This window comes from Oncorhynchus keta, chromosome 24, assembly GCF_023373465.1.
Source record: "Oncorhynchus keta strain PuntledgeMale-10-30-2019 chromosome 24, Oket_V2, whole genome shotgun sequence".
NCBI lineage: Eukaryota > Metazoa > Chordata > Actinopteri > Salmoniformes > Salmonidae > Oncorhynchus > Oncorhynchus keta.
This window is the reverse complement of record NC_068444.1, coordinates 30628405-30651926: the sequence shown is the minus strand read 5'-3', so window position 1 is coordinate 30651926 and position 23522 is coordinate 30628405. Positions and strand designations below refer to the sequence as shown.

General features: G+C 45.1%; 1 protein-coding gene across 7 annotated transcripts in view; it reads left to right on the top strand.

The window, feature by feature from the left end:
* The window catches only part of LOC118402994 (myocardin-related transcription factor A-like), a 49872-nt gene that overhangs the window by 16605 nt on the left and 9745 nt on the right, over window positions 1–23522 (top strand). For 4 of the 7 annotated variants that reach the window (XM_035801415.2, XM_035801412.2, XM_035801413.2 and 1 more), the window contains 7 exons: window positions 18429–18494; window positions 20300–20355; window positions 20587–20662; window positions 20879–21046; window positions 22680–22837; window positions 22968–23102; window positions 23266–23516. In XM_035801415.2, the coding sequence (XP_035657308.1) occupies window positions 18429–18494; window positions 20300–20355; window positions 20587–20662; window positions 20879–21046; window positions 22680–22837; window positions 22968–23102; window positions 23266–23516 (910 nt within the window). Of the gene's footprint in view, window positions 1–1608; window positions 1906–10446; window positions 11216–16701; window positions 17399–18428; window positions 18495–20299; window positions 20356–20586; window positions 20663–20878; window positions 21047–22679; window positions 22838–22967; window positions 23103–23265; window positions 23517–23522 lie in introns of those variants that run through there. The other 3 variants (XM_035801417.2, XM_035801414.2, XM_035801418.2) reach the window with 3 other exon arrangements.

Genomic DNA, 23522 nt, shown 5'->3' with positions numbered 1-23522 from the left:
TTATGTCTCCACAGGAGACGGTTCAGAGAGATGGCGATTAGGGGGTCGGATGAGGGTGAAGGAGATGTAGAATGTCATAGAGGAGGGGGGAGTGAAGGATCATTGCTGATGGTGAGACAGTAATACTGTTCATGATAATGGAGTTGATGTATTTATGTGGAACTGCTGTTATCTTGAACAGGTCCTTCTTCTAAAATATACCTAGATTGTATCTCAATGAGACATGATCAGCTTAATGTACGGAGAGTGAAACTGAAGGTGCAGCGAGTTTGCTTAACAAGATTTGCTTAAGAGCCAGATGGGAGTCTCAGTCAAGGCCAGGATGAATAGACCCTCCCTGCAAAGGGAATTACAAGGATAAAAGGTTGAGTTTTAGTGTTTAACCCCCACTCCCCACTCACTCCCCCAGCCCAAGGGCACCACTCCTCATTTTAAACACTGCCTACCATGGCTACTAACGCTTCATACAGGCTGGCTGCCAGTAGCAGACATGTTGTAGCAGCACCTTCCCAGTCTCTTATCTGACACAACATGGTGTAAGCGAGACACAGGAATGTTAGCAAGGCTATCAGTCCATTACATCTATCTAGTCTAAAACCATCTTAATGGCCTCTGCATGGTAGCTATGGGTTGTGTCCCAAATGGCACTATATTCACAGTGCACTCTTTTTTTTTTGACTAGGACCGATAAGTAGCCCAAGCAATGCACTAAATGGGAAATAAGTTGGTACTCTCTCTCTCTCTCTATCTGTCTTCTTCCAGGGTAGAGTTATGCAATCTCTCATTCCACAGTACCTTGCTTTAGAGAGGAGGGCTGCTGAAGGTTTTTCAAGTGAATATTTACAGGCTTTCATGTCAGGGTTGAGTCGGGGGTCAGCGTTCTGTGTGTGTGTGTGTGTGTGTGTGTGTGTGTGTGTGTGTGTGTGTGTGTGTGTGTGTGGGTGGGCGGGCGGGCCTATTTGTCAGAGAAAGGAGGAAAGATAGAAAGAAAAAAAAGGGCAAATGTTGATTAACATTAGCCCCTTTCTTTATGATAACGTGGCCCTGAGTGAAAAGGGCGATAGCGACGTTTTCTAATCCACTAGAACTTTGTGGAGAAAGTATGAGAACATGGTGCAATAATGCCTTTTGAGGTCATTTACAACTTGGAGGTGTAAGGCGGTTTTCAATAGAGGGGGATGTAGAAATATTGGAGGAAGAGAGTGGGGGATGAAATGGGGGGAGTCATCCGAAAGACGGAATTGCATAATTCTGTAGGGTATAGAGAAGGAAGGAACGATGCAGACAGAGGAAAACAGGAAGAGCGAGAGAATGGAGGGCAGTAGTGATAATATTTGAGGCCAAAAGGTGATCTGGAATGCAGATTGGCAGGCACCAGTGTTTCCCCCATGTTTTCTCCTGGATTTGTACTTATTCTGCCCGAGCAACAACAGCAGTGACATTCTGCCTGCAGCTTGCCTGCCTTTCTAAAGAGAAAAAAAATGGCACCTAGCGGGGAAAAAGTAGGTGTCGCCCCAGAGAGGTTAGGAACTTGGGCCTGGACTTGGATGGAATCCAAGGAGCAATGAGGAAGAAGAAAAACTGACTGCCTCAAACACACACCCTTTCTGTCAGGGCTTGCACACACTCGCAGACAGGTACAACAGGCAGGGATTGGCTGTAGCCAGTGTTAGAAGAAGTGGGCTACACACACATTCACACACACGCCGTGTTGTTTGTAGTTCTTGTGGAGAATTTATTCTACAGGGAGGAGTGCCGGGACAGCCGTGGAAAACTTTTTTGGTCTTGGAAACGCAACTCTGCCAGTAGCCTCTCCTGCTGTTCTCTTATGAGTATGGATCGCTAAACTTTGAGGAAGGTTGTACTTTATCCTTCTAGTGAATAGGGATATGGCCATACACTCAGGTAAAGTCTTTTTGCGGAGTATTTGTTTATTTCAGCTGTGGGTGTTGTCGCTCAGCTGTCAGTATATCTGTACCAGTAGGTCAAGTGTGTGTGTGTAATGTCATAGCGGCAGTGTAACTTTAAGAGTGTTATTGTTCAATGGCCAGGCTCTCTGCCTTGTGAAGTACTTATTGCTCTGTGTTCAAGTTTCACAGCCACTCTTTAATCTCAAGGCCAATTGAACAAAGAAAAATAACGAATCATTCTGTCATTCCCAGCCCGCCAGCATTAGCATGGTTTTAAAACATATTCTGAAGCTATTATACGATTATTATGATGTATATTCATTACATTTTATTTCTGTTTCTGTGGGAATGAAAGGGCTGTGAATAAATTAATGAAACTCTTGTCATGTGTGCCTGCAAGTTACCTAACAACTGTCTCCCTCTGTTGAAAGATCACGCTGTAAAAGTAGTGGCTCTTTTTTGTATTTTTTAAATTCTTGACTCAGTGGCAGATATGGGAAGGCTGGGGTGCCCTGGAGGTTATTCCTGCTAACAGGGAAGGCTGGGGTGGGGTGAGCTGGGCTGGAGGGTGGAAGGTCGGTGGGGGTGATGACTTTGACTGTTCTCTCTGAGACGACAGCGCCTCATTGAAAGCAGCTGGCTTGGCTGTTATGACTCCCACTCCATCAGGAGAGATTTGGGACACTGTCCTGTTTTCTCAGCTTTTTGGGGGGATTGGAAGAGTTGCTCTCAGATCAGCTGTTTGTAGCAAAGCACAGCGCTAGACCTGCAACCCCCAGAGAGGTTGATTGACTCGCTGTGATTGTCCTGGGTGTTGTGTTGTGGAGCCCAGCCCAGCTGAGTGCTTGTTATGTTAAACAGGCTGGCTCCAGTGTTGGCAGGGCTGATATATATCAGTCATGTATATCTGTCTGTCAGTAAGGAATAGGAGAGACTTGAGACTGTTCACCTCTGCTACTTCCCAGACCACCACCAACCCCCACACCTGGCGGCAAAGCAAGGTGGGGTATGTTAATGCATGGCTAAAGGTGTGGCTCTGATTCGTCTAAACTAGACTACTAGAGCAATGACGGAGAGCCTGGAGCCAATGGGGGAAATAGTCATGTGTTCTTTTGGAATACATTCTGTCAAATCAACACCTCTTCTCCCCATGCAGTACAAACCTAGTGATTTTTCATGGTTAGAGGTACAACATTTATTTGAAGAATATAGATCCTTAGCCTGCCTGCCGATTTTAGAATATTCCTTTACATGGGAAAAAGTTACGTTTTCATTAGTAGCATTCCGGCTACATAAATAATTAAGTAAATGTACACAAAACCACACATTGTATGGAAACTTGGAAAGTACCCTAGATGTCCCACTCCCCCTATATTCTGTCCCCCTCTCCTGCTGCCCTTAGTGTGGGTACAGTGTGAGCGGAGGCGGCCTGTAAGCTGTGGCGCTTTCTAGCAGCAGTGGTAGGCTGTAGAGGAGCTGTGTGGTTGAGTTTATGTAACAGGGAGGGAAGAGTGCCAGCAGCCAGCCAGCCCAGCATACTGTAGAGGCTCCAGCATGCTCTCACTGGCCCTGAGCAGAGGGAGAGGGGAAAGGAGGAAAGAGAGAGAGAGGAACAAAACGGGGACAGGAGAGCAGGAAAAGGTTGAGGAAGGGGGAGAGGAAAAAGGGGCTAAAGGGGCCTCCCTGTCCCTGCTTAGCTAATGTGGGCGAGACACACAGCTGTCTGTGACATTCACTCAGTTACAGCAGCACACACACTTCTATTTGCCCCCCTCTTTTCCCTCTTCCCTCCCCCTTTTACCTCTGTTTGTCTCGATCTCTCCGTCCTTGTAGCGATTGTATTTTTGGCTCTCTGTTACTGGCTCATTTACATAAATACAATGCAGTCAAAACACATATGCAGTGCATTCGGGAAGTATTCAGACCCCTTCCCTTTTTCCACATTTCGTTACGTTACAGCCTTATTCTAAAATGTATTAAATTGTTTTTTTCCCCTCATCAATCTACACACAATACTCCATAATGACGAAGCTAAAACAGGTTTTTAGGGGAGGAAAAAAGGAGAAAACATTTATTCAGACCCTTTACTCAGTACTTTGTTGAAGCTCCTTTGGCAGCGATTACAGCCTCTAGTCTTCTTGGGTATGACGCTACAATCTTGGCACAACTGTATTTGGGGAGTTTCTCCCATTCTTCTCTGCAAATCCTCTGAAGCTCTGTCAGGTTGGATGGTGAGTGTCGCTGCACATCTATTTTCAAGTCTCTCCAGAGATGTTCGATCAGGTTCAAGTCCGGGCTCTGGCTGGGCCACTCAAGGACATTCGGAGACTTGTCCCGAAGCCACTAATGCGTTGTCTTGGCTGTGTGAACCTTCACCAAAGTCTGAAAACCTGCTCCAGAGTGCTCAGGACTTCATCCTGCCGCTGAAAAATCCTCACAGCATGATCCTACCACCATCATGCTTCGCCGTAGGGATGGTGCCAGATTTCCTCCAGATGGGACGCTTGCCATTCAGGCCAACGAGTTCAATCTTGGTTTCATCAGACCAGAGAATCTTGTTTCTCATGTTCTGAGATTCCTTTAGGTGCCTTTTGGTAAATTCCAAGTGGGCTGTCATGTGCCTTTTTCTGAGGAGTTGCTTCCGTCTGGCCACTCTACCATAAAGGCCTGATTGGTGGAGTGTTGCAGAGATGGTTGTCCTTCTGGAAGATTCCAACACAAGTCTTGTTACTGTTGAGAAATAGACAGGAACTCACATGCTCTGACTGATGGCACATATCACAGTGCCATCACCATCACACAGTGCAGTTACGTAATTACAGCTTCTATTTGTTATCCAATAGTCATTCAGTAATAAAAACTCTGAGCACAACTGAACAATCTCCGCAGCCTGTTGCTCTTTGCAACAGCTGCTATGAATACAGTGGAAAGATGCACAAACACACACATTACAATGTACATATACATACAGTACTCATTCCAGGTGTTTTCTTTATTTGTACTATTTTCTACATTGTGGAATAATAGTGAAGACATCAAAACGATGAAATAACACATGGAATCATAGTAACCAGGAAAGTGTTAAACATATTTTATACTTGATTCTTTAAAGTAGCCACCTTTTTTTTGCCTTGATGACAGCTTTGAAAACTGTTGGCATTCTCTCAACCAACTTCACCTGGAATGATTTTACAAAAGTCTTGAAGGACTTCCCACATTGACTGGTACTGTAGATCAACATTCAGCATACACATTCATAAATATTCACACATTTATAAACATATCACACATACAATGCAGTGTCTATTTTCACTTAGAAACTCTTTGATTTCTCATGCTCCTATTATCTTTACACAAATGATGTGTCTGTCTGTATAGAATAGACTTTACCTAGTGATTCATAGTAAACACTGTCCTAAACGTTCTAGTTTATTAATCTCTGACTAAGAGGTCATTGTGGACATTGGTTTGTTATTATGAGTCATCCTGAAGGAAATGAATTGTGCTGATAACCGAGAGGTGTAAACCGTACCAGGCTAGGGCCTGTCCTCTGCAGACTTTCATTCTACTAAAAAGTAGTTGTATCTTATCAGTTAGTCTGTCACTGCTTTCACATGATCAATGTGCAAAATCTCTCACCATTAAAAACTGACTGACACGCCTGTTTGCACTTCAGGTTGGTTCTGATGATGTAACTGGATACAGACCTTTATGATAACTTGGCCTTTGCCACAAGTTTAACTTACTGGTTTATTATTGTAGGCTCTTATGTGTTGTGTTTTCTAGTTAGCTTTGATATACAGTTAGTGGGATCTATTGTTAGTGAGCCTGTAAGGTTGGTACTTTGCCTTGTCTGGTGCACTGAACACATTGGAGGAATGAGGTTAGGTCTCCTGTATATCAGTTAGATTGTTTCCCCATCGCACTGATAGGTTAAGGTCAATTTAGCTTTATATGTTGGGGAGAACGGGCTTGTGTTGGATGCCATTCCGTTCGCTTTGTTTCAGCCATTATTATGAGCCATCCTCCCCTCAGCAGCCTCCACTGACATCAATCACAGTGTGTAACGTCTTTCCATTGTTGCTGGACCAACACAGAGGGGCCTCTGCTACAAGGAAAGGAGGTGAGGAAGAATCCATCTGTTTAACCACAGAGGTGATGGGCATATTTTGAGGAAGACATGACATAAATAACTATTGCGGTCGAGTAATTTGATCCAAAATTTTGAAGTAACCACCACAAAATGAATCTCACTTTGCTGTTCTCTGTTTGATACAGCAGTTTTCTTTTCACACGAATCCTCCTTTTCTTTCTGAATGAATCAAACAATTATTGTCTCTTCTACGCCACATGTAACAAGTTCCATGTTCCAGACTGCACGCCTGCTGGTGCTTTAGGGGGTGGACTGTTTCCGTGAGGGGAAGGATATGGAATCTGTTTTCTGTAAAGTGAACTAGGGAGTTATGGGGTGCAGAGTAAAGTCATCTCAGATGTTCATCCAGAAATGTAGTGCCTGGAAAAGGAACTCCCTCGCTCTCTCCCTTTTTCTTTCTTTCTTTCTTTCACTCCCTCCCTCCCTCTCACTACTCTCCCTTTCTTTCTCTCTTGCCTCCCCTCCATCCCTCCCTCCCTTGTGCTCTGCTGCACCATATTAACAAATGCTAACATCAGCCCTGAATTGGGTAACCTTACCTCCTGTAGCTGTTTAGGGGGCTCCCGAGTGGCGCAGCGGTCTAAGGCACTGCATCTCGGTGCTAGAGGCGTCACTACAGACCCTGGTTTGATTCCAGGCTGTATCACACCCGGCCGAGATTGGGAGTCTCATAGGGCGGTGCACAATTGGCCCAGCGTCGTTAGGGTTTGGCCGGGGTAGGCTGTCATTGTAAATAAGAATTTGTTCTTAACTGACTTGCCTAGTTCAATAAACGTTAAATAAAATGTCCTTCTCCCTCTTTTTTTCCTGCTGACTTTCTTTGTCTACCCCTCAGTGTTTGTCTCTGTCTACCCCACTGTCTGAGTGTCTGTGTGTCTGTCTACCCCGCTGTCTGTGTCCTTTCCTCTCTTACCCACTCTGCTGAATAGTGAGGTGTGTTGTGTTGAGGAGTAAACAGTGTTGACACTTTTTTTAATGTCTGCTTACTATCACACAATCAAACCCTTCTATTTACATACTTTGCCTACCTTGTGAAATAGCCCACTGTTTCTGTTACCACTCGGGTGAACAGACTTCCTCAGATATAATGCTACCTTACCCCCCTAACAGGGAATGAACCCACAGCCAGGGTCTTTGTTTGAGTCTGTCAGGCCTGCCTAACCACATACAATCCCCCTCATCTGTTAGGACTGAAATCAATGGGACTGGGCGTGCCTCTGTGCTTTGGCCGTTCTGTGGTTGTTTTTACTACCCTAATTTAAGATATGTGTTGTTGTTGCTCACATGGGACTGGATTTTTACTATACACCTGGTAGATATCGTCTCCAGTGCTTCAGCCACAGGGTTTTTGAGACCCAGCCCGTATAGTGAAGGATAAACAGACTGACTGACTGAGGGAGTGAACAGAGAGACCTATAGTTTGTTTTAAGCTAACTTGCCCGTACCGCCTGACATGGTTCTAGCAGTCCCACCCATACTAGTGCTGGTACACACACACACACACAGATAAGTGTAAGGAGGGAAAGGAGGCTGGGTTGTGGGAGGTTATCAGTCTGGCTGTGTGTCTACCCAGGCGTTACAGCCTTCTCTCCAGGACTGGGGCAGGGCGACCCACCAAGGTGACCTTCGTGTGGAGGAGTCAGTGCCTGGGTAGACCGCCTTACCCTGGATGTCTCTGAGCATTGAATTAGAACTCCATAAGAATACTGTATCCTGCTGTAACAACACGGAAAAGGGTTTCACTTGCGATGATGGTGTTATGTGTTTTATTTGTAAATTTTTTGCCTGCCTTAGTTGAATGCACTGGATAAGATCACATTCTTAATGGCTAAAATATATACATACATACATACATACATACATACACACACACACACACACACACACATATTGGCTTAGCGGGGGGCCCTGCCTAATATTATGGTAGGGGAAGGTGGGAAACACTAGGCCTTATGGAATCTCTTCAATCGGCCCTAGTGTGAGGCTTCAAACTACGACTCTCAAGACTATACCTCAGTTGGCTTCTAATGAACTGAATGGAAGTTGATGGCAGAATGACTGTGAACGCCTCAGACAATCTAACCCTAAAACTCTAACCTAACCCTCAAACCCAGGTACCATAAAACCTTGGGCAACAGCCCTGCTGTCTCCACCCACACATTAGGCTGGGCTGCTCCTAAAACCATAAACCTTTACTACAACACCACCTTTCGCCTCTGAGGAGATAGCTGTGATAATCACAGTACAGTGATAATGGTGATAACGATAGTCAGGACAGATCATGTATTACTCATTGTCTTTGGAGTGGTCTGTCAGTACTATCTCTCGAAGGTAGGCCATCTGTAAATACAAATTTGTTCTTAAATGACTTGCCTGGTTAAATAAATATTATTTATAATGATTTTTTTAATCTCTTCCATACTGGGAAGTTGTAGGCTAAAGCTAGGTGGACTTTGGTCCCGTTTTTCACACTGCTTCCTGTGAAGTGTGTTTGGTCAAGGTGGTGCTCTGTTCTCTATGATCAGTCCACCGTGGCCTGATCATAAGACCTACACACAAAGACATCAGCAGCCTAAAAATGAATCCAAGTCTGTCCATGTATTTCAATGAGAACTGTTAGTCAGCGAGGGGCGAACCTATGGGTACACGCTGGATAAACCCACCGGCCGTGAAAGTTGGAATTGATTGTGTGTTAGTGTGTGGTTGTCTGTAAGTAACTTTACCCAGCAGCCACACAGGTGATACTGAGCTGAATATAGCCCCCTATGGCCAGCTGTCCCTACTATTTAAAACACAGAGAGCGGGGGAGAAGGGGGGGTTTGGAGTGTTGGGGAGACCTCTGCAACATTCTGGAGCAGCCACAGACAGGACAGAAAAGCTTTGCATGCGTTCAGGTTGTGAACAGAACGTGTCGCCCCAAATGCAGTAGCTTTGACTGTAACCTGCATTGTCAAGATTGAAAGGTAGATTCTGTGATAATCTCTGTCACTGTGTTACAGCATGTGATGTAGGAGTTGCCTGCCGCAGCTCACTAGAGGAGTTGCCTGCCGCAGCTCACTAGAGGAGTTGCCTGCCGCAGCTCACTAGAGGAGTTGCCTGCCGCAGCTCACTAGAGGAGTTGCCTGCCGCAGCTCACTAGAGGAGTTGCCTGCCGCAGCTCACTAGAGGAGTTGCCTGCCGCAGCTCACTAGAGGAGTTGCCTGCCGCAGCTCACTAGAGGAGTTGCCTGCCGCAGCTCACTAGAGGAGTTGCCTGCCGCAGCTCACTAGAGGAGTTGCCTGCCGCAGCTCACTAGAGGAGTTGCCTGCCGCAGCTCACGCCTGCCAGCTCACTAGAGGAGTTGCCTGCCGCAGCTCACAGCTCACTAGAGGAGTTGCCTGCCGCTGCAGCTCACTAGAGGAGTTGCCTGCCTGCCGCAGCTCACTAGAGGAGTTGCCTGCCGCAGCTCACTAGAGGAGTTGCCTGCCCGCAGCTCACTAGAGGAGTTGCCTGCCGCAGCTCACTAGAGGAGTTGCCTGCCGCAGCTCACTAGAGGAGTTGCCTGCCGCAGCTCACTAGAGGAGTTGCCTGCCGCAGCTCACTAGAGGAGTTGCCTGCCGCAGCTCACTAGAGGAGTTGCCTGCCGCAGCTCACTAGAGGAGTTGCCTGCCGCAGCTCACTAGAGGAGTTGCCTGCCGCAGCTCACTAGAGGAGTTGCCTGCCGCAGCTCACTAGAGGAGTTGCCTGCCGCTGCTCACTAGAGGAGTTGCCTGCCGCTGCTCACTAGAGGAGTTGCCTGCCGCTGCTCACTAGAGGAGTTGCCTGCCGCTGCTCACTAGAGGAGTTGCCTGCCGCTGCTCACTAGAGGAGTTGCCTGCCGCTGCTCACTAGAGGAGTTGCCTGCCGCTGCTCACTAGAGGAGTTGCCTGCCGCTGCTCACTAGAGGAGTTGCCTGCCGCAGCTCACTAGAGGAGTTGCCTGCCGCAGCTCACTAGAGGAGTTGCATGATGTATTCCATTGCAGTTGTTCTACTAGATAAAGGTTGCAAATCTCCTGAAGAGCCATAGATACTCAGTGTATCAATATGTTCCATCAAATAATAACAAGTACAGTACTGAGAGAAATCTAAAACCTGTTGTACTTCGAGGTCATTGTTATTGCCGTCACTGATAACGTTTCTTGCATTTAACCATGAATGATGACTTATCAAAACCTTTGACACAATTACCAATTTTTTCTTTAAATGTGTCTCAAGTATGTCATCAGTATAACATGTGTGGAGTTAAATGTTTTTTTGTTGTTTATCAACAAATCCCTTTTCTCTGGGGGAGGCTGGGTCTGTAGGTTGAGCTGTGGAGGGGGAAGGTATGTGGGCAGAGACATGAATGAATGGCAACAGCTGAGCAGGAGAACTCTATCACCAACCCCACCGTGTGTGCGTGTGTGTGTGTGTGTGTGTGTGTGGAGCTCCAACCAGAGCAGTCTCTCACTCTCTCTGGGCTCTCGTCCCTGCTGCTGCCCTCCTTTTTCTCTCCTCCCTCTCTCTTTTTCATCTTTGGCTTTACCCTGTGGATTTCCACCGTCTCATTGGACACCTTAATAGAGCAGCTCTATCGTTCCTATCTGACTGTCACGACAAGAGAAAACGAGGGAAGGACAGAGAGAAAGAGAAGAAAATAGATTTTCTGACCAGGAAGACCGAAGACGGCAAGTTTTCTTGAGTCAAATCACATCCCCTCTTTTGATAGAAATTTCAAGCTACTTTTTCTTAAGCAACCTTTGACGAGCACAGTCAGAAGTCTTCTGGACACGCAATGAATAAGACTAACATCTTCTCCCTGCCTCGACCTTAGTGAGAGGAAAACCAATACGTTCTTGGATGTCGTCTATTGCAGGCGAGACCTCTTTTTAGAGACCCATCGACTGCCTCCCACTCCATAGCTTTGGCCACCGCTATATCAGCATCTATTCAAGACTTGAACGACGACACCTCTATATGAAAATATATTTTTTTACAAAGATAATTAATAGCAAGTCTAAATGATCATGCTGGACACCAACCACTTCCTGTCCTTTGATCTCGCCCCCTTGGACTCTCCTCCAATGGGGGAAGAGCTGGACAAGCAGGACTTGATGGATTATGAGAGACATGCCTATCACAGCCTCAAAGAAGGTGGGTGGGGTTAGAAGACACCTAGTGGAGAGGGGAAAAACTGATCTTATTTGTGTTTTAGATGGAGCCTAGCCCTCGATTTTATAATTCACTAGTTTATGGTCTAGCCAGCTTTGGGTTTGATTCTGTATGGTGACAGGACTTCTGTCAAGCTTTTGATACGTCCTCTTCCTGCTCTTTTCTTATTGATGCATTTGATGAACTGTAATAAGCTGTTCGTTGGTCATTCCTCACGTCTGTTTGTCTGAAACTCCCTGGTTGTATTATGTAATGGTTAAGCTAACGTCCAAATGATGAGCTCACTGGATCATTACCGCGTGCTTTGCAAATAGACGTGTTCCAAAGGCCTTGCCAAGTGTTAGGCTGCTGTGTGCCCCTGCCGGTTTATAAGGGAGACTTGTATAGGTTGACGTGTGTGTGTGCACAGCAGGTGTGGGCGGTACTGTGCCAGGTCTGGGGCCCTTTGGGGACAGTGGCAGTCAGCAGACATATTTATTAGACCTAATGACACATGAGCACACTGGGATTAGCCCAAGTTGGCCAGCAGTTGGCCCACCTCCTGCTTCTTTTCTCTCTCTGCGTTCTATCTTCTCTCTGCACTCTGTTTTTCTCTCGCTCTCCAGAGTTGGGCTTTGTCACAATATTCTAATAAATAGCCCTACTTCCTATATGACCGCTGCAGATCCAGAGGGATCTTGTTGGTGAAGGTTACATGGTGGAAGTTGTAACTGTGTCTGTTGCTTTCAGTGGTCATGAAGACATGGAAAGATGTGGGCTAGTATTTGGATCGGTGTAGGTCTGAACTGAAGGGTACTGTTATCTATGCCAGTTTGTCACCAAAATCTAAGTTTAGACTTTTCTAACATATACTGCCCAAATTTTTGTAAGAGTGGAGTTAAAATGAAAGCTTAATCTTGTGAAGTTGTATGACTTTATTTACAGCATTTATTAACAAGGCATAACAATATTTGATCAAATGTTTCCGGACTGGGCTTAATGAGTTCCAAATGTACCTTTTTAAGCCCATGGGTGTTCCAAATAGTAATACATCAAATAATACATTGGAATGAATTTCAAAACGTACAAACTGACATTTCTTATGTAAAATTAGATTAATATCCCCCAAAGTTATTAACATAAACTGATAATTACTATTCACCGTGAAAGTAGCACTCATAACAATCGGGGGGGTGGGGGTCCAATCATATCTATAGAGATCACTGTGGACTTAGGCTTTTGTTCTTGTCAACCAGTACACACCTTTTATTTCAACGAATCACACTTCAATCAAGACATGATTAGTTGAATCAGGTGTGTTGTTGCTGGGTAAGAACAAAACGACTGCAGCCATTCTGTTGATATGAAGCCTTCCACAAATAACATAACACAACTTTGAACCAATTATCTGAAAGCTGATTCACATTTGCTGTACTGCTATTCTTCTTAATTTGTTAATGAGTTCCTCATGTTCATTGACTATTGGGGATATCAACCCACTATCCCATGTGTTTCAAAGCATACTGGGATGAATTGGAACAACAGTGATTTATGTTGAAATGGACAAACTAGCAAAATCTACTCATACAATATTTGGAAACCAATGGTTTTGGGATATAAATATTCACTATAGACTCCAATATTATACAAAGTTAGTATTAATCATATTGACCACTTTATTTATTTCCAATTCCATTCTATATAGAGGGAGTGCTTTTTGTGCTACTTCACCCTATAAGCCCACCTGAGATAAATCAAATGTTATTGGTCACATACACATGGTTAGCAGATGTTAATGCGAGTGAAATGCTTGTGCTTCTAGCTCCGACCATGCAGTAATATCTAACAAGTAATCTAACAATTTCACAACTACCTTATACACACAAGTGTAAAGGAATGAATAAGAATATATACATATAAATATATGGATGAGTGATGGCTGAACAGCATAGGCAAGATGCAGTAGATGGTATAGTGTACAGTATATACATATGAGATGAGTAATGTAGGGTATGTTAACATTATATAAAGTGGCATTGTTTAAAATTACTAGTCATACATTTATTACATCAAAAAAATGTATAACTAATGTGGCTAGAGATGAGTCCGTATGTTGGCAGCAGCCACTCAATGTTAGTGGTGGCTGTTTAACAGTCTGATGGCCTTGAGATAGAAGCTGTTTTTCAGTCTCTCGGTCCCAGCTTTGATGCACCTGTACTGACCTTGCCTTCTGGATGATAGCGGGGTGAACAGGCAGTGGCTTGGGTGGTTGTTGTCCTTGATTATCTTTTTGACCTTCCTGTGACATCGGGTGGTGTAGGTGTCCTGGAGGGCAGGCAGTTTGCCCCCACTGATGCGTTGTGCAGACCTCACTACCCTCTGGAGAGCGTTACGGTTGTGGGCGGAGCAGTTGCCGTACCAGTCGGTGATACAGCCCAACAGGATGCTCTCGATTGTGCATCTGTAAAAGTTTGTGTGTTTTTGGTGACAAGCCAAATTTCTTCAGCTTCCTGAGGTTGAAGATTCAGCTTCCTGAGGTTGAAGAGGCGCTGTTGCGCCTTCATTCACCACGCTGTCTGTGTGGGTGGACCATTTCAGCTTGTCCGTGATGTGTACGCAGAGGAACTTAAATCTCTCCACCTGCTCCAAGACTGTCCCATCAATGTGGATAGGGAGGTGCTCCCTCTGCTGTTTCCTGATTTCCACGATCATCTCCTTTGTTTTGTTGACGTTGAGTATGAAGTTATTTTCCTGACACCACACTTCGAGGGCCCTCACCTCCTCCCTATAGGCCGTCTCGTCATTGTTGGTAATCAAGCCTACCACACTGTAGTGTCGTCTGCAAACTTGATGATTGAATTGGAGGCGTGAATCGCCACGCAGTCATGGGTGAACAGGGAGTACAGGAGAGGGCGAAGAATGCACCCTTGTGGGGCCCCAGTGTTGAGGATGAGCGGGGTGGAGATGTTGTTTCCTACCCTCATGACCTGGGTGCGTCCCGTCAGTCCAGGACCCAGTTGCCCAGGGCAGGGTCGAGACCCCAGGGCTTAATGACAAGTTTGGAGGGAACTATGGTGTTAAATGCTGAGCTGTAATTGATGAACAACCTTCTTACATAGGTATTCCTCTTGTCCTGAAGGGATAGGGCAGTGTGTTTGTGATTGCATCGTCTGTGGACCTATTGGGGTAGTAAGCAAATTGGAGTGGGTCTAGGGTGTCAGGTAGGGTGGAGGTGATATGGTCCTTGACTAGTCTCTCAAAGCACTTCATGATGACGGAAGTGAGTGCTACGGGATAATAGTCGTTTAGCTCATTTACGTTAGCTTTCTTGGGAACAGGAACAAAAATGCAATTTTTATCAATTTGACTTATCTAAAACAATGCAAGGCTCATTTAACAGTAAAATAAGAAATAAAAAAATGTAAGCTGTGAATGCCTGTTATCTATCTTGTTGTTCACCAAGTTATGTTGCTACTGTTTGACTGTGACAAGCAGGCATGACTGCTAGCATGAAAAATCCATCTTTTAAAATGGCAAGAAATAGTAATATGCTATCGTGTGCATATATCAGCACATTAGTCTCGTCATTTTACATAAAGCATGATCACTTATCTGAGAAGGTACTAAAAATATTGAAAATGTGTTTATCTGAGGGTCGCCTCAACACCAATGTTTTTTTTGCAGCTTTGAACTTACACAACTGTCAACTGAATAATAAAAACATTTGATTGGCTTAGAATAAAAACTGCTATGGATATAACAACCAGATTCACTGGTTGCAACATTACATTTATTTATTTATTTTGTGTTTGAATCCAGACGGAAGTGGACTTAATAGGCACATGGGCTTTATAGGTACATTTACCATAAACAAGGGTCGTTTTACAGTGTCATCTTAACACCAATACTGTCAGTGAGTATCAGATGTGTGAGGTATCAGTCAGATAGTGTTTCTGATCTCTTGTTCTGTGGATAGAAATAGTGCAGGGGGAGGCTTGGAGTGGGTGGCAAGGCAATGACGAGAGAGAGTGAGAATGAGGTAAGGTTATAGTGAGATACTAAATGTGAAGTTCCCCAGGGAAAGCGGAAGAGAGAAATAATTGAGAATGACCTGCCTCAGGGAGCCTGTGAAAGAAAGAAAGAAGCAAGGTTAGGAGAGAGGGTAAAGGGGGAGAGATGTGAGGAAGTGATGGGGATTCTCTCTCCCAGAATAGATCCTTCTCTTCTCTTTACTTCCCGTGGGTGCCAAGTGGTGTGGCATGCCCTGGGCTGGCACGTTCCACATGTTTGTGTTATTGTCTGTGTATGTGTGCTTGTCTGCCTGCATAGTCACGTGAGTCAAGTGTATGTGTGTAACAGTGTGTTTATGTTACATACACGTGAGTCTTGAGTGCGTTTGTGTGTGTGTCAGCAAGAGCAGAGAGAAATGAATTCTGTTGCTTACAGCAGGGACTCAGAATCCCTGATATGCTGTGAGAATTGAAGACCAGACTCAGAACAGGTCTGTGCCCAAACAATTCGAGCTTCTACTTTTAAAAATTCACCTTTCCAGAAACAGATCTCTCACCGTTGCCACTTGTTACAGCCCCCATTCAGCCCCCAGCTGTGCCCTGGACACCATATGTGAATTGGTTGGCCCCCATCTATCTTCAGAGTTCGTACTGTTAGGTGACCTAAACTGGGACATGCTTAACACCCCGGCCATCCTACAATCTAAGCTAGATGCCCTCAATCTCACACAAATGATCAAGAAACCTACCAGGTACAACCCTAAATCCGTAACCATGGGCACCCACTTAGATATCATCCTGACCAACTTGCCCTCTAAAGACACCTCTGCTGTCTTCAACCAGGATCTCAGCGATCACTGCCTCATTGCCTGCATGTGTAATGGGTCTGCGGTCAAATGACCACCACCTCATCACTGTCAAACGCTCCCTAAAACACTTCAGCAAGCAGGCCTTTCTAATCGACCTGGCCCGGGTATGCTGGAAGGATATTGACCTCATCCCGTCAGTAGAGGATGCCTGGTTGCTCTTTAAAAGTGCTTTACTCACCATCTTAAATAAGCATGCCCCGTTCAAAAAATTTAGAACTAAGAACAGATATAGCCCTTGGTTCACCCCAGACTTGACTGCCCTTGACCAGCACAAAAACATCCTATGGCGTTCTGCATTCGCATCGAATATCCCCCACGATATGCAACTTTTCAGGGAAGTCAGGAACCAATATACTCAGTCATTTAGGAAAGCTAAGGCTAGCTTTTTCAAACACTTAATTCTAAAAAGTTTTGGGACACTGTAAAGTCCATGGAGAATAAGAGCACATCCTCCCAGCTGCCCACTGCACTGAGGCTAGGAAACACTGTCACCACCGATAAATCTACGATAATCGGATCATTTCACCTGGCTACCCCTACCCCGGACCAACAACTACTTGCAGCAACTTGCCCAAGCCACCCCCCCCTCGCTTCTCCTTCACCAAAATCCGGACAGCTGATGTTCTGGAAGAGCTGCAAAATCTGGATCCCACATATCCGTTGGGCTAGACAATCTGGACCCTTTCTTTCTAAAATCATCTGCACGTCTAGCACTCCAGTGTTAACGCTAAATTGTAATTCTTTCGCCTTTATGGCCTATTTATTGCCATACCTCCCTACTCGTCTACATTTGCACACACTGTATTTAGATTTTTTATATTGTGTTTTTGACGATATGTTTGTTTATGTGTAACTCTGTTGTTTTTGTCGCACTGCTTTGCTTTATCTTGGCCAGGTCGCAGTTGCAAATGAGAACTTGTCCTCAACTGGCCTACCTGGTTAAATAAAGGTGAAATAAAAGGAATAAAATAAAAAGAACAGCTGACTAGACTCAGACTGCCTGGCACTTCTGATGATGTCATTGTATCAGCCCTCCCTAACAGGTTCTCCTGCCCTTAAAGGACCCGGCGAGAGAGAAAGACACACACACACACACACACACACACACACACACACACACACACACACACACACACACACACACACACACACACACACACACATATATATACGCTCTGCATGTGGCCGCTCCACAGAGACTAGCCTACTACATAGAGACGGGAACTGATGACCAAGAAATAGTCCACTCCTAGAAATGCAGCAGTGGCTTGGGACTCTCCTGAGTGCATACAATAATTAAACCAGGGGTGAGTTTCCCAGAAAGCCTGGTTAACAAAAAGGTCACAACAAGTTACTGACACAGTAGCAGGACAGAGAGATGTGTATCTATTATAATAATAAATAGGTGGGTGCTTATATTTGGCCTATATGAATTGGAAATGTGCTTTTTGCTAATCCCAACTCCACAGAGACACTCTCAGAGAGTGGGGTCATGGCCAGGGTCAGCCATTATCAACGGCGACCCTGGAGAAAAGGGTTAAGTGGCTTGCTCAAGGGCACGTTGACAGATTTTTCACTTTGTCGGCTTGGGGATTCTGACCTTTAGGTTACTGGCTCAAAGCTCTAACTGTTAAGCTACCTGCCACCAGTGTGACTCATAAACACAGTCATTTAGGTGGTCAGTTGTTCTGATTGGAAGACTGATAAGGGTCTACTTACTTCCTTTAATTGTTGCAAGATTTGCAGTACTTAATAGTTTGTACTGCAAATCTTTCAACAATTAAAGGAAGTATACCATAGCTGGCTTGATAATACAGGCTACTGTGAGGAATGAATTAATAGCTCATGCTAAGTGGTTAAACAGTGAGAAAAGTATGCTGACAGACAAGACTTACTGTGTGATTGTATTACTGACTGTATCTCTGAGTCGTTATGTAAGAGATGTTTCCTGTTTTGAAATAACGATGTGTCAGGCGTACATGCAACAAGGAGTCTGTCTCAAACACACATTCTTCTGTGTTTTTATAAGCGCACTTTGAGTTTAGAAACAGGAAGTGTGTAATAATGTCACTGTACTCCGCCCTCCTTTGCAACAGCAAAAAAAAATAGTGAGGGAGGAAGTAAAAAATAGTGAGGGTTCTGTCCATTGAGTCCTGCTCTATCCATCTGCTCGTGTGTTTGTTGACATAAGGATACCCTCTCTGCCCTGCAGATGGATTCTTCAGTGTAGGATGGCAGTCTGGACCTGAAACTCTTGTTTTGAAGAGGTTGTTGTTGTTGTTTCCATGCTGGCAGATGCTGACTCTCCTCTACCTCTCTCTCACTGTCCTCATGCAGTCCTCCAGCTCAAACTACAGCAGAGACGCACCCGGGAGGAACTGGTCAGCCAAGGGATCATGCCACGTAAGTAGTGCCCAAACTCTTTATCCTTATCTCTATTGTCTAGAGCAGCAAATATAATAGAATATCACTCTGCATGCTTGACCAGCACAGTTTCTGTTCCGGTTCCATTGGACAGACAGGCCTGTTGTGTTGTGTTAGCGTTGTCATTTGCATTGTGTTGTCTTGTGTTTTGCGATGTTGTGTTATCAAGTGCGCCAGCCAGCTTCCCCTTCTGTGCTCTGTTCAGTAGCTGAAGAGACTCAGTGTTCAGCTGTAGGAAGGAGGAAGTGCATGGGCTATCTCTCGGTTCTTACTGGAGAGAGAAGCTGACTAACTCCCTAACCTGCACCCTTCAGAAGGACCCTAACAAGGCCACAATTGTCACTGTCAGTGACAGCGTTGTCACGGACTCTCCTTGACAAGTGCACTCAGTCTGCACCTCGGTTGGGGTCTGTTTGATTTTCAATTCAGGATTTGCTTCTGTTATGACCTAGCCTGATCCAAGACCATCCTGACCGCGTCACTCTTGTTTTGCTTCACTTCAACAGTATGTATGTAAGCTTGCGAGAGCTCCGGATGGTTGTGCTAGGCTAGTTACGATGGGTCACAAAGTGCAAAGTGGCTAACCTGGCCCTAAGATGGGCCTCTCCTCTGTGCTCCCACTCTTATTACACAACAACAACAGGTCAGGGGAACTGTGTATCTACTGTGTATCTACACAGTTACCCTGCACAGAGAGACAGACATACATACAGGACTTTATTCCAGATTAGTCCAGATTACTGAGGATCAGGTTGTCTTCCTGTGGGGGAGGCATTACAACCCAACCTTTATAAGTCACTTGTTATGACTAAGGCCCAAGGCTATAGCAGAATACAGGGCCTTGACGGTAAAACCGTTGTCTGTTGACGGTAGTGCTCATGTCATGGATTTACAGTCAAGGTACAGTTGGATATATAAATAACTGTGAATTACAGAGTAGACAGGATCCTCCATGATCCATTTGCATGTATTTGGAGACAAATGTTGACTTGATATGAGTGGTTAGGCCAATATTTAGGCCTGCTAGTCTGTGACCCCATCCCCCCGGTTGACCTCCTAACCTCTGGCTTGACCCTTTCCTGTAAACCAGCATTACGTCCCACAATGGACACACACACACACACACACACACACACACACACACACACACACACACACACACACACGGGTGATGTGATGATGAAATCTCCAGTGTCCCTCATCATCCTTTTCAACTTTCCGCTGTGTGTGTCTTGTACTTGTTTTGGTGTGTATGTTTGTGTGCTTACGTGTATGTCCACATTTGTGTTCTGATGGGGGCTGCTGGGGTGAGATGCTTAGTGACACACACAGACACACACACAGACAAACACAGACAGGGACATGCTGAGGACCAATACAGTTGAAGAGTGATGGATGTAGAAAGTCCCCCTCAGAAAGACTTTCCATCACTCCTCTCTCTCATCTGTCCGCCCCTCCTTAAAGATCCTGTCTGGTCTGTTATTCAGATCTTTATTGATTGTTCTCAGACGTACACCTCTCTCATACTATAGCAGGCTGTTCCTCCTTCACTGTTCTGGTGAAACAGGTCAGGCACCAGTCAATACAAAAACACACTGTTCTATTTTCTCTTACTGTTTGGTGGTTATAACTCCTCTGACCTTTTCATATAGAGTTCTGCTTTGAGTGTGTGTTCTCACACTGTCAATCTCCAGTGGTGGTGAAGAGCTCACAGCATAGTCTGTACTCCTTCGTTCATTCTGTCTTCCTTCGTCGTTTCTCCCTCTTTCCCTCACTGTCCACAGCACTGAAGAGTCCGGCAGCCTTCCATGAGCAGCGGAGGAGTCTGGAGAGAGCCAGGGTGAGTCTCTCCACGTCGGTCTTTCTTTCTGTAGTTCAATATGTGCACTCTTTGTTGAACTGCATCCTCTCTCTGAGACAACACTCATCGCTCTCTCGCTCTCTCTTCGCACTATCTCTTCTCTCACCCCCCTCTCTCTCTCTCTCCTTTTCCACCCTTCTCCTCTCCCATACTTATTTCATCTCTCCCTTCGCACTATCTCTTCTCCCACCCCCCTCTCCTCCCTTCCAGACTGAGGACTATCTGAAGAGGAAGATCAGGAGTCGTCCTGAGCGCTCAGAGCTGGTCAGGATGCACATACTGGAGGGTGAGTCACAGCGCCCCCTTTCTGATCACCACAGAACTACACCGTCACACGCTACTTCTTGACGTGGTTACATTGAGCCAACTATACCACGTCTGTTTGTGCTGCTCTATATACATAACTATGTTTAGTTATGCACTTGTTTGTGGACTTTGTGTACTTAATTGAGTGGTGACTGTACATCCTTGTGAAACCGTGTGTGTTTTTCTCTTCACACAGAGACGTCAGCAGAGCCGTCTCTGCAGGCCAAGCAGCTGCAGCTGAAGAGGGCCAGGCTGGCTGATGACCTCAATGATAAGATCTCCCACAGACCTGGCCCTATAGAGCTCATCCACAAGAACATCCTGCCTGTAGACTTGGACTGTCCTCTGCAACACTCACTACTGGGTATGGACACGCACTGTCTACTGCAATACACACACAGTTCAAATGTTCCTCAAAATGTTATCATTGCAATGTCACAGTACTGAACTGGTGTCAGGAAATTGTTATTGCAAAATCCTCATGGTGGAGACTGAGACCATCATTAGTCATTCTAGTTTGGCAATCTCCTCTTGATGCATTGCCAATTACTAATCTCACAGTTTGAAATACAGATGTTTGTTGTAGTGATACTGAACCTCACAACTTACCAACTAGTTTTTGTAGAAGATCATTTGTTTGGTGAGAAGAACGGTGAAATATAGGTTTAATTACTCTCTCTACTAGAGGTCGACCGATTATGATTTTTCAACGCCGATACCGATTATTGGGGGCTCAAAACCGCTGCTGCCGATTAATCGGCCAATTTTTTATTAATTTGTTTATTTGTAATAATGACAATTACAACTACTGAATGAACACTTATTTTAACTTAATATCAATCAAATCAATTTAGCTTCAAGTAAATAATGAAACATGTTCAATTTGGTTTAAATAATGCAAAAACAAAGTGTTGGAGATGAAAGTAAAAGTGCAATATGTGCTATGTAAGAAAGCTAACGTTTCAGTTCCTTGCTCAGACCATGAGAACATGTGAAAGCTGGTGGTTCCTTTTAACATGAGTCTTCAATATTCCCAGGTAAGAAGTTTTAGGTTGTAGTTATTATAGGAATTGTATGATTATTTCCCTCTATACCATTTGTATTTCATTAACCTTTGACTATTGGATGTTCTTATAGGCACTTTAGTATTGCCAGTGTAACAGTATAGCTTCCGTCCCTCTCCTCGCTCCTCCCTGGGCTCGAACCAGCAACACAACGACAACAGCCACCATTGAAGCAGCGTTACCCATGCAGAGCAAGGGGAACAACTACTAGAAGGCTCAGAGCGAGTGATGTTTGAAACGCTATTAGCGCGCTCTAACTAGCTAGCCATTTCACTTCGGTTACACCAGACTCATCTCGGGAGTTGATAGGCTTGTCATAAACAGCGCAATGCTTGACGCACAACGAAGAGCTGCTGGCAAAACGCACGAAAGTGCTGTTTGAATGAATGTTTACGCGCCTACTTCTGCCTACCACCGCTCAGTCAGATACTTAGATACTTGTATGCTTGTATTCTCAGTCAGATTATATGCAACGCAGGACACTCTAGATAATATCTAGTAATATCATCAACCATGTGTAGTTAACTAGTGATTATGATTGATTGTTTTTTATAAGATAAGTTTAATGCTAGCTAGCAATTTACCTTGGCTTACTGCATTCGCGTAACAAGCATTCTCCTTGTGGAGTGCAACGAGAGAGAGGCAGGTCGTTATTGGGTTGGACTAGTTAACTGTAAGGTTGCAAGATTGACAAGGTGAAAATCTGTCGTTCTGTCCCTGAATAAGGCAAGTTAACCCACCGTTCCTAGGCCGTCATTGAAAATAAGAATGTGTTCTTAACTGACTTGCCTAGTTAAATAAAGGTATAAAAAATATATATATTTTAAAAAATCGGCAACTCTGCACCCAAAAATAACGATTTCCGATTGTTATGAAAACTTGAAATCGGACATTCTGATTAATCGGTCGACCTCTACTCTCTACCACACACAGATTCTCCAAAGGGTGCAGGAGAGTCCTCATTGGACGAGGACAGCAGTGATGCGTTTTCTCCGGACACTCTAGCCAATCACGACTCTCCACTGGGTGCTGTCTCCCAGCTGTCACCCTCTGACATGCTCACTCAGAACGGGGACATGTCCCCCTCACAGGTACAGATCATTCTAAAAAATATTTTTTATTTTTGTACTTATAGCCACAGAATGGAGATTACATAGACGAGTAATCATGTGAGTTGTCCCATTATTGGCGCTTCAACTGACCAATCAGATGTTTTCTTAGTTCCTTACCCAGGTCCCTCCTCCCCCTCCCCCTCCTCCGCTGTTGCTGAATGACCATGACTCCTTCCAACGACAGAAGCTGACCAATGGGACAGTGACGCCAGTTGCTTCCCGCCCTGTCAGTGGTCAAACCAAGGTGAGGGACATCCCCTGTTGTTAGTCTGAATATCTTGCTATGAAGGTTGGAATGTAATACTTTCTGTATACAATCATATCTTACTTACTCTTACCCTCCCTCCCTTGATCTCGCTCGCTCACTCTATCGATCCCTCCCCCTCTCCCTGTAAACTCTGTTCCAGTCCAAGCCCAGCTTGGAGCGCCTCTCCCAGAGGCCTAAGAAGTCAAAAGACGTGAAGCCCAAGGTGAAGAAACTGAAGTACCACCAGTACATCCCTCCGGACCAGAAGGCTGACCGGGAGCCTCCCCCTCAGCTGGACTCCACCTACGCCAAGATCCTCCACCAGCAGCAACTCTTCCTCCAGCTGCAGATCCTCAACCAACAGCAGCAGCAGCACTACAACTACCACACCATCCTCCCAGCACCACCCAAGTGAGT